Source organism: Acanthopagrus latus, chromosome 3, assembly GCF_904848185.1.
Source record: "Acanthopagrus latus isolate v.2019 chromosome 3, fAcaLat1.1, whole genome shotgun sequence".
In the NCBI taxonomy this organism is placed as follows: domain Eukaryota; kingdom Metazoa; phylum Chordata; class Actinopteri; order Spariformes; family Sparidae; genus Acanthopagrus; species Acanthopagrus latus.
This window is the reverse complement of record NC_051041.1, coordinates 25,786,335-25,797,271: the sequence shown is the minus strand read 5'-3', so window position 1 is coordinate 25,797,271 and position 10,937 is coordinate 25,786,335. Positions and strand designations below refer to the sequence as shown.

At 39.7% G+C, this 10,937-nt stretch overlaps 1 protein-coding gene and 1 long non-coding RNA gene across 3 annotated transcripts in view; one reads left to right on the top strand and one right to left on the bottom strand.

Annotated features, from left to right (window-relative positions):
• The window catches only part of LOC119017219, a 2,567-nt gene extending 1,976 nt beyond the window's left edge, over positions 1-591 (bottom strand). Inside the window, exon 1 of the long non-coding RNA XR_005074365.1 lies at positions 274-591. This is a non-coding gene — a long non-coding RNA (uncharacterized LOC119017219). The remainder of the gene's footprint in view (positions 1-273) is intronic.
• The window catches only part of top2b (DNA topoisomerase II beta), a 77,587-nt gene extending 70,184 nt beyond the window's left edge, over positions 1-7,403 (top strand). For both annotated transcript variants that reach the window (XM_037093738.1, XM_037093739.1), the window contains one exon: positions 6,918-7,403. In XM_037093738.1, the coding sequence (XP_036949633.1) occupies positions 6,918-7,082 (165 nt within the window). In that variant the 3' untranslated portion in view covers positions 7,083-7,403. The remainder of the gene's footprint in view (positions 1-6,917) is intronic.
• Positions 7,404-10,937: the final 3,534 nt, after the last annotated feature.

The following is a 10,937-nucleotide window of genomic DNA, read 5'->3' as shown; positions in this document are numbered from 1 at the left end:
TTTTCGTTGTCAGAGTCGCTGGTAATAACAACGATTCTCTATATACATTTATACTTTCTGAACCGTCTCTGGCAATAACATTAACGTTAACTAGTTCGATATAGGTTAGCGTTAAGTTACATACTTTTTCACGGAAAGCATCCGGATATATCAATCGACATAATCGAGACTGACAGCTTACATCGTAACGTTATCTTTTTGCTGTAGTACATAGATCAGGATAACATTGTTTCTAAACTAGTGGATATTGTAAAGTTTGTTAAAGTTTCTTACCTCAAACGATGTGGTGTCCTAAAATGCCTTCTTCACGTCGTCTTCACTTCTGCTTCACAATGCCGTAAGGTAACGCGATATATTCCAGTGCGTACGTGCCTGCGTGATGCGTGCGTGTGTAAGTGAGTGTGCGCGCACCATGTACAGCGGGGTGGGGGCAGAGCGGGGCAGAGCCGACAGAGAGTGAGAGATCCTTTGCCAAAGCCGCAGTGCGAAACACACGTTACAGATCTTTTATGTTATTATGAGAAGTGTAAGATTTTTTTCGGTTCACTCTGAGACTGTGGCGGAATAAATTAGACCATGGCGGGCCGCCAGAGTCTAAATTAATGGGAAACACTGATGTATATATGTATATGTATATATATATATATGTATATGTATATATATATATTTATATATATATATATATATATATATATATATATATATATATATATATATATGTGTATATGTATATGTATATATGTATGTGTATATATATATATATATGTATGTGTATATATGTATGTGTATATATGTATGTGTATATATATGTATATATATGTGTATGTATGTGTGTGTGTATATATATATATGTGTGTGTGTGTGTATGTGTGTATATGTGTATGTATGTATGTATGTGTATATGTATATATATATGTATATGTATGTGTATATATGTATATATGTATATGTATGTGTATATATGTATATGTATGTGTATATATGTATATATATATGTATGTGTGTGTATATGTATGTGTGTGTATATGTATGTGTGTGTGTGTATATATATATATATGTGTGTATGTGTGTGTATATATATATGTGTGTATGTGTGTGTATATATATATGTGTGTATGTGTGTGTATATATATATATATGTGTGTATGTGTGTGTATATATATATATATGTGAGCACAATACCGACATGGAAGTAGTTGGAGGTCATTTTGCAAAGTGGCTGATAGATAAGATAAGGAAGAGATGGCACCATTTTTGCACAATGGGTTATTTATATTCTATTTTTATCTCTTGTTTCTTTCTATATTTTTTAGTTGGTGTGATATTTTCGACTTAAAAGAAATAAAATCTTCAATACATGCATGCAGTTTCTGTGTGAGTGTACGAAAATTGATTGTGAAATTGACTACAATGCAAGGGGTGCCGGCTAAGATCTTGCCCAGGGCACCAAATGACTCGGAGCTGTCGGCTCAGGTGAAGCATCACAGGTGGAGTCAATAACATGTATATCCAATATTTATTTCATAAAATTATACTATTTAAAATGATATATATAGAGATATGATATACAGTTCATGGACTTGCAGACTTACTGCTTTAGCTTGCAAGCTAAACTGACATAAATCTGTCCATCATATAAGTCTGGTTTCTTTTCCTCTTTGCTAACCATCCTCTCGGTCGTGTGGATTTGTCTACAAGGAAGCCAGCGGGAAATCAATCAGTGGATCGATGGATTATCATACAAACATCATGACATGTATATTGTGTAGTCGTATCTGTCATAAACAAGAGATTACGGGTTATGTGGTGCATTTGTGTCGTGGTGCTGCAGAGACGAGAGCTGGGATACCGGATCTAGTAATACTAGCACTAACTTAGCATCACCAGCATGTCGTTAGCTTGCAAGCTAAAGCCGTAAGTCTGTATGTCCATGAACTGTGTTTTAAATAGTACAATTTTATGAATAAATATTGGATGTACACATTATTGACTTTACCTGTGATGCTTTACCTAAGCTGGCAGCTCCACCCGGTCCACTGCTGTCAGTCATCTTTGGCGCATGCGCATTTGGAGTAATCGGGGTTCAGTTATTTTCCCCAGTCATCTGCCTGTGACGTAAGTGATGTCATTTCAACACTTTTCTACTCGTACCCTCAAACTTGAATTCCTGCTCACAGTGAAGACTTAGTAGTTGTAGAAATTAGAGTTGTACTCACAAGACTTTGCACTGACAGCTTTTAGATTCATACTCACATAAAAACAGTCCTAACCCAAACAATTTCTCAGACTTGCGTACATGACAGTAGAATTTTGTGTACAATAATTTTATTGCCATACAAATGTTTAACATTACAAATACGAATGGTTAGAAACATGCACACGTAATTTGTTGAGATGAAATATAGGTGTGCTTGAGCACCCTTAAAAAGAGTCTACAATGGCCGTTGACACGATTTTTGAAGAAATGTGAAGAAATATTAAGTAACCACGCCAAAACATTAACTTGCCAGTGCTCTCTGATAGAAAAAACTTTGTATTGGAGACACCATTTCTAACTTGCCTCAAAACACATTTTCATTTCAGGTGTTCACAGGAAGTTCTTGTTACATGTCAATTGTTACATATTTGCATCCAAATGATACAAGCTGATAAATCAGCCAGGATCACTTGTCAGTCGAGCTCTTCTCACACCTTATTTGTCATGAATTTTGTGAATATTTTCTACAAAACCTTTTAAAGGGATAGTTTGTGTTTTTTTGAAGTGGGGTCATATAAAGTACATCTCTCTATTAAAGCAAGGAATCTCTGTCTGTCTGTCTGTCTGTCTGTGTATGTATTCTTCAAATATCTCTGCGGATCAGGATCAGACTGACCTGAGAGTTTCAACATTGCTGCTGCTTGGTTCAAGGGTGTGCAACGTCGCATTTGTCTGGACTACACTGATAGCCACGTGCTCACCAGAGCCAATCACTGCAGAGCTCTTTTCCACTAATGATGGGAATGGCAGTTCTTTCTACTGTACTGAATCTCTAGAATCCGTTCATTAAAATGATTAGTTCAAAAGATTTGTTCACCGAGTCGTTCAGTGCTCTCCAACTCCCTGAACTGATAAGCAGCCAAACGATCCGTCATTCAGTTCATGATTCAGCCCTGAGGTTCATATTCACTTATTGAGGGATGGTGCGTTCACGGACTATAGTACACAGTCATTCGCAGGGGATGCAGTGCTGATTTGAGTGGTATACATGCACTTAGTTATTATACGGTGAAAGTGTCCTCTGTGCACAGTAAAATCACTTAACATGATGCTACACGGATGTTAGCAACACAGCGCTAATTTTAGCAGTATGGTTACTGAACGTGAATCAACTTCTCTGCTCTGAGTGAGTGACACAGCACCACTTTCAGCACAGTACGTGAACGAGAATCATTTTATTGACACGAATCATGAGTGAATCAGTAGTTTGCGAACGACCTGCTGAGGACGTGAATCACGTTCGCGCAGCACTGTCACTGAATCAGCGTGAACACATTCACGAACGTGAGTGAAGGCGCGAACGTGATTCACGTCCTCAGCAGCAGAACGACACATTCGTGACCGACGCTAACTTCCACGACATACCTTTAGAAACAAGCAGATTTATACCTGCAGCGGCGCAAGCTGTATCGGGATTTTGCCGGCGGTTCGGTCCCGTCCCATTCTGTTCTGTGCATCTAAACTGACTGTTGTGGATTAATGAGACTAAACAAGTCTGGACCGAGTCTGTTTGGGTCTGAGGAGATCCGGAGACGCACGGACAAAAAAGTGGAATCAGAATCTGTGGATGTTCGTGTGTAGCTTGCTGCTAGCCGCTGCCCCAGACAGCCCACCTCCTGAGTCAACGGATGCAACGACAGGTCCAAAACCGGACTTAGGGTAAATAATGTCCGCCACCCTTTTTCGTGAACATTGCTTTGTGTCTGGTGCAAGACATGGTAAAAACGGGCAGCAAGTTTGGTTGTTAAGGAACGGGAAGTTGTGGGAGGGACAGAGGTGAATGAATGACAGGCAACGGCGGTCCGTGTAGAGCAGGGGTGTCAAACTGATCCAGTAAAGGGCCATGTGGCTGCAGGTTTTCATTCCAACCAAGCAAGAACACGCCTGATTTGGATCAGCCAACCAATCAGCCAACCAAGCAAGAACACACCTGATTTGGATCAGGTGTGTTCTTGCTTGGTTGGAATGAAAACCTGCAGCCACATGGCCCTTTACTGGATCAGTTTGACACCCCTGGTGTAGAGACAGCCAGCAATATTGAGAGTTGAGAAATTTGTGACATTTAGCATGTTTGGAGTGTATGGTTAGTGTGTTATGTAGTGTTTGGTGTAGTGGAGTCGTTTTTTGTTTGAGTCACAACAATGAGAAGACTGCTGAATGTGGAGCAGGCAGTGCAGCTCTTCATTCAGCTGTAAGGAGTTCAGTCAGGCCTGAGCATTGCCTGTAATGTAAATAAACATATAACATTAAAATGTATGCACATATTTAGCAGCAATTTGTATTTGCATAATAAGTAATTTAAAAAATGGTTTGTTAAACATATTTGTGGTTTTCACAGTAAAAAAAAATAACTTTTTCAAGTCGGATTTAATGTTTTTTTTTTTGTGATTTTAGGTCCATTGTGTTAATACAGTACGTCAAAATGAAAAAATAAATGTATAGTTACACGTGAGGTTTTGCTGAAAATGACACCAAGTAAATAGTGTTTTAAAGTGAAATATAATGGCAAAAACAAAAACAGGATAAAAATGGACAATTATACGCTGAAATATCGGATTTCACAACAAACCTAAATATCCCTGATGTCCCACCTTCAAACACAGCCTCATTTGGCCATCCATGAAAAAGCTACTTAACCTCCCACTTTTCTATAAGAATACACATTTCCTACAGGCAATGCACTAGTATCTATAGTCGGTCTGTTCCCTACCGTAATCACCGTTCAGCGCAGCCTCAGTTTGGAGAAGTAGAGAGCTGCTCCAGCCCAGACACTCAGCTTTGTACTGCAGTGAACGGGGTCCAGAGAAAAAGCGAAATTTAACCACCTAAAACAAGGCTCACCTAAAAAGAATCTATAACAGGTCAAGTGTATGTTGTATAGAGAAAATGCACACCGCTTTACATCGCCGTCAGACCTGCCTTTCTTTCCGCACTACATTTTCTCAACCGTTAGAACCTCCATATCCCTACGCACTTGCGCTAATGCGTAGGGATACGGAGGTTCTACGGTCTGTGTCTGAAATTGTTAAGTTTCGTTTTTATCGAAAGTAAACCCCTCGTCCAGCAACTGGGCCTTGCGCTGTATTTCGCCGCACGCAAAAGCCCATTTGCACTAATGCATAGGGATGTGAAGGTTCTACAGTTGAGAAAATGTAGTGCCAAAAGAAAGACAGGTCTGGAGGTGGTGTAAAGCTGTGTGAATGTTGCAGTTATTTTCTATTAATATATTTATACCAAGTAATTTAATGAGGGTCCCTAAATCAGTCTCAGTGATTCGGCGCGAGTCTCTGGGAGGTTAGCTAACCATCCTCCTGCTGCTAACACTAGGGGAACCTCGGTAAAGTCGTGGCTGGACCCGAGTGAATATCCGAGTGCACACAGAGAACTGACGCTGAGGATGTCATTCTCGTTCAGGTACTGTGCTGAAAATGGCGCTGTGTCACTCACCCAGGGCAGAGGAGATTATTCACATTCAGCAACCGTACTGCTAAAATTAGCGCCGTGTTGCTAACATCCGTTTAGCATCATCTTAAGTGATTTTACTGCACAGTAAAAGTAACTCCCGTTCACGAACATGATTCTCAGCAGCTGCCGTTGCGAACGTGATTCATGTTCACACTGATTTAGTGACAGCGCGAACGTGATTCACGTCTCAGTAGGTCGTTCGCGAACGAGGGATGCCAGGACGTGAATCACGTTCGCCCGGTGATTGGATCATGTTTCGCGAAACTACTGCAGGCGGAGAACTGACGCTGAGGACGTGATTCTCGTTCACGTACTGTGCTGAAAGTGGAGCTGTGTCTGTCACTCATGATTCTCATGACTCACGTTCAGTAACTGTACTGCTAAAATTAGCGCTGTGACGCTAACATCCGTGTAGCATCATGTTAAGTGAATTTACTGTGCACAGAGGACACTTTCACCGTGTTATAATTTTAGTGCATGTATACCACTCAGAGCAGCACTACGTCTTCCGCGAATGATTGCGCGCCGTCCCTCAGTAAGTGAACATGAACCTCATGGGTTAAATTATTAACTGAATGACGGATCGTTTGGCTGCTTATCAGTTCAGGGAGCTGGAGAGCAGTGAACGATTCGGTGAACGAATCATTTTAATGAACGGATTCTAGAGATTCAGTACAGTAAAAAGAACTGCCGTTCCCACCACTACTTTGATGGAGCTCTGCTTTGAATGAAGTTCCGTCGTGACAAATAAATGGACTACGTGCGGAGTGACATAAAGACATGAATCAGAAGCACAAAAAAACGTTGACAGTGGTGAGCGGTCTTTATGACCCGTGCCCCCCCCCCCCCCCAAAAAAAAAACAGATTTGCATTATTCACAAGAGCCTCATTTTCATGTTGGAAAAGCAGGATTTCCCCTGAATATATAATGAGCAAAAATGTACTGACAGCTTTCAATACTTTTCTGAAACCATGTTCTACACACACATTCCAGCCAGTACAGCAGTTAAGACTAGCTCCATTTCAACCAACTGCTACATTAAAATGATGCTTACTTTAGCTGATAATAATAAAACAAATGTATATTCAGTACAAGGCCTGAGGGTTCCCAGACAACAACCTGTATTTTGTAGTTTCAGTGCTGTAAAAACATAAATGATAGCCATGATAAAGCGTTCACTGTCTGCCTTTGCAGAAACCTCAGAAACCTCCATCAGGCGATGAGGATGATGACAGCAACTGCCGAAAAACAGTTAACACTCAGTCCCGGGACAGACCAGGCCGGGTCAAGAAGGAGGTGAAGTACTTTGACGAGTCAGACAACGAGGATGATGAAGATGATGATGACATGTTTGATTAAAACCACTTGATCACACCCCAACACACCCCGCTTGTATGAAAGTTTCCTCCTCCTTCTGTGTTCCCACAGACTTTTCTACATTTCTTGTTCCATTTTCTTTTCAATTATGGTGATGTTCAATGATTTTTAATGTGTAGGTGTTTTACACTTTTTATTATACATATACAGGTTTCTTTTTTATTCTCATTGAAATGTTCTGTATTTGTCCGAAGCAGCTTTTAGAAGTTTAGAACGCAGTGCTTTAGCATATTTTAATTGTTAAAATACTATGTAACTTTTTGAACATGAAGTTGAAAGTAAACAATGAAATTACCAACTTTTGCTGGCTTCATTCTGTCCTGACTGAATAATGTTACACCAGAGATTTCAAGTAAAATTATTTTCTAATACTTAAACACATGCTGTTACTTGTAGTGAGGTTATGAAGTTACAGATGCCATGAATCATTAGTTCCTTATGTGATGGATGTTCTGCATGTCAGTGAGAGGTAAGTATGAGTGTAAACCAATTTAAAGAGTAGTTTTTAGTTATGTTACAGTTTAAAGTCAGGTCTTATCAACCAGATTAAGACAAATGCTGCTTTATGGTCAGTGGATCAGTTATAAATATCAAAGGAAAGAATCCCACAAACAGGCTCTTTGTATGATTCACAACCAGTACACCTCCAACATGCCATCAAAGTGAACTTATTTACTGTGCTTTCTAGTGAAAAAACACTCAACCATACCAGCATGCCCCGATTGCTCTTTGTGGCAAGGCTTGGTGTTACCAGCTTCTCCATCCAAAATGTCTTCATGTGTAGACCCCTGATTCATTTGTATTTTGTACTGTACAACCACACAGAGAATTATCCACATGTATATCCAGATGAAAAAAAAAAAAGAGATCATTGCACCGTCTAAAGATCGTGAAGTGTAGCAGCTAGAAAGTATGGAAGTGATGAGGTTTCAGGATATTCCCCAAATCCATTTTTCAAATGTTTATAAAGAAGGAAATTTGTGTTTACTATGCTTCCATTCTTTTATGGTGGTGTTAAAAAAAAGGTTACTTTTAACTGAAGACAAGGTGTATGAAAGCATTCATTTGGTTGTTAAGATGAAGCCAGAGCATTAACATTTTTGGGCTCCCTCGTTGTTAGTTAGCTTATATATAGGAGCAACATATTTTGATGTATACTAAGTGGGGCTCCATCTCACAAAACAGGATCAGTGGATAAGGCAACTTACTTCTGGGTTGGCCATGGCTGTCAGTTTCACAAATATAGTTTGGTTACAATGGTAAATAAAGCTGCAAGCAGCAATGCACAGGCCCTCGCAGTCCACACGTGTCAAGACATGCTGCTGTCGGGGTGTGTCACGTAAGTGTATCCAGGGCAAGACCCTCGACATGTCTGAGCAATTTGGAGTAGATGGCAAATTGTATTTGGAAGTTATAATGGGTTGATGGTTTTATGATGAAGCATCAAAATGGACCGTGCCACCAGGTGTGACAAAGGTGAAAGCTTTTGATAAGTTTTTTTCCACAGTTGCTACATGCAAAGTTTGTTGCAAATGGGTCAAATGTCCTACGAGGAGTTGGAAAAAGTAAGTTTTTAATTTTTCACAGAGCCTTAGCGGCTCATGGGGAAGTAGTCACGTGGGATTCATGTCATTCAGACAAACCAATGCTGAGAATAAGATATCCAACACTTTGTGCTTTGAGCAAAATGCACAGGAAGTTGTTATTTAATAACCTGGGTGTTGTTTGGAATATCAAAATTATTTTCATAACTTTTTGACAGGTATGACGTATATTCCAAGTTTGGTGAGTTTTGGGGTATGTTCAGGCAGTGAAAAATGCAATCATTTTGGATGAAAAAGTCGTTATTCGAAAAGCAATAGGGACCTCGCTGGTCGAGACCTGCTCGGGCCCTAATTAATGCTGCAGGGCAAAACCTGCAAGAGTTTGTTTAAGCTTATGAATCAAAAGGTGTGATATAAAGCCACCTTCTCAGCTGAAAGCAACAAGTGGAGCTAAGAGGATCCTAATTTGCAAAAGTATGACAGAGCAGAAATGACACCCAGATCAGTACAAATATTTCACTTTGTACGACAGTCTATTAAATTGTAAATATACAAATGTTTACTGTAGAATTAGTGATATAAAACAAGGTCTTCATTGCAGCTAATGTTTGTAATAAAAGACAAAAAATGCAGCAGTCGTGTAAATCCACAGCAGACATGGTATCACAGTTTAAGGGTAAAAATGTAATGTTTGGGGGAAAAAAAAAAACTCATTTTCCTCACGTAGAGACCATTAATACTGACTTAACATATAAAAAAGGTTGTGCATTAAAGCCATTGCAATTTGCATGTCATAGATTCAGTTGTGCTTTTGTTGTTGTTTTATTTTTATCTATCCTTGTGTCTTGTCTCAGTCCCCCTTTCCTTCCGTTATCCTCCAGTTTGATTGTCTGCTCCTCCCTGATGTGTTTTACCTGTGTCTAATTATCCCTGTCAGCCATGGGTGTATAGTCTGTGTGCTCTACTGCTGTACTGTCTTTGTTGAGCTTCCCTATATCGGTCTCTGTGGCTCCTTGGGGTATGTTCCTGGATTTTGTTCCTGCCCCTCCTTTCCACTCGCCTTTTTGTTTCTTTATCTACTTCTAATGCTGTGATTTATTGTAATTACAAAACTTCACTGCACCTCCTTTACATTTGTTTGTCTGAGTTTGTTAATATTCCATCAGTTAATGGAGACAGTTGGTAACCAGCCTTGTGAGACCAGCTATTACACAGTATGACAACACTGGACGTGGAACAGGCCCTGACTTGTGAAATTTGTTGTGTAAATGTAAGATCCAAAGTGGATAAATCTCTTTTTAAATGACCCCTTAACCATTTCACTAATGTCATTTATATGGGAAAAATTTCCACTTGTAAAGAATAAGGTCAGAGTACTTTCATACAGTCAATCAAGTAACAATCTACCCTGGAATTCTTAAACACCTCAGATGTTGTAACAACTTTAAATTTGGATCCAGCTAACTGGCAAAAATACAGACAATGGACCCACACTTTAAAAGCTTGAATAACTTATTATTTGGCCACTAAAGGGCAGCAGAACAACCCTATAGCACACTTCCAGCAGACATGAAGCAGCAACATTAGCGTTTATTCTGAGTCACGATTTTGGTCTTCTGACAGTACCTCTAGCACCACTAGTGCACTTCAATTTGTATACAGACCAAATTTGTTGGTATAAATTACTGCGATGAACGCTTCACTGTCACTCTCTAATAGTTGTTGCCTGGGTTAAGATGTTATGATGCGAAGGATGCACTCACAACTTTTTTTAAAATAAATATATTTTATTACTTTGCCAGGACAGTTCATGGTAAAGTTAAACAGTATATGAACATAAAAAGCTTAGGTTAATGTACAAACAAAGACAATATTGAAAATGGAGAGCTCAAACTGATTGGAGCTCAAGCCTCAGAGCAGCTTCTGAGGTTGACTTAGCCCCATGGGCCGGCAGCAGGCGCTGATGGGATAACTCTGCATCTAGACCCCCCCCCCCAACCTCTGCCCAGTAAGACTTGACCATCATGTCTTGTAGTTACACGACTATACAACACTGCATATGATAGGTAGTAGGGTTCTCTGATACTTATGTAAAGAAGGCGACTGTGGACAGTTTGTGATGTCTACCAAGAAGGACAGATAAAAACAGAGCTACTGTCAATGATTGATATTGATGTTCACAGTCATGTTTTGTGGATCCTAGCTAAGGTGCTTTCTCTGGGGTTAGACCGAATATGGGGCTGATGTTGAGCTTTAATACCTTTAGTGTTATAGTAATGTGTAAATTAGTTGA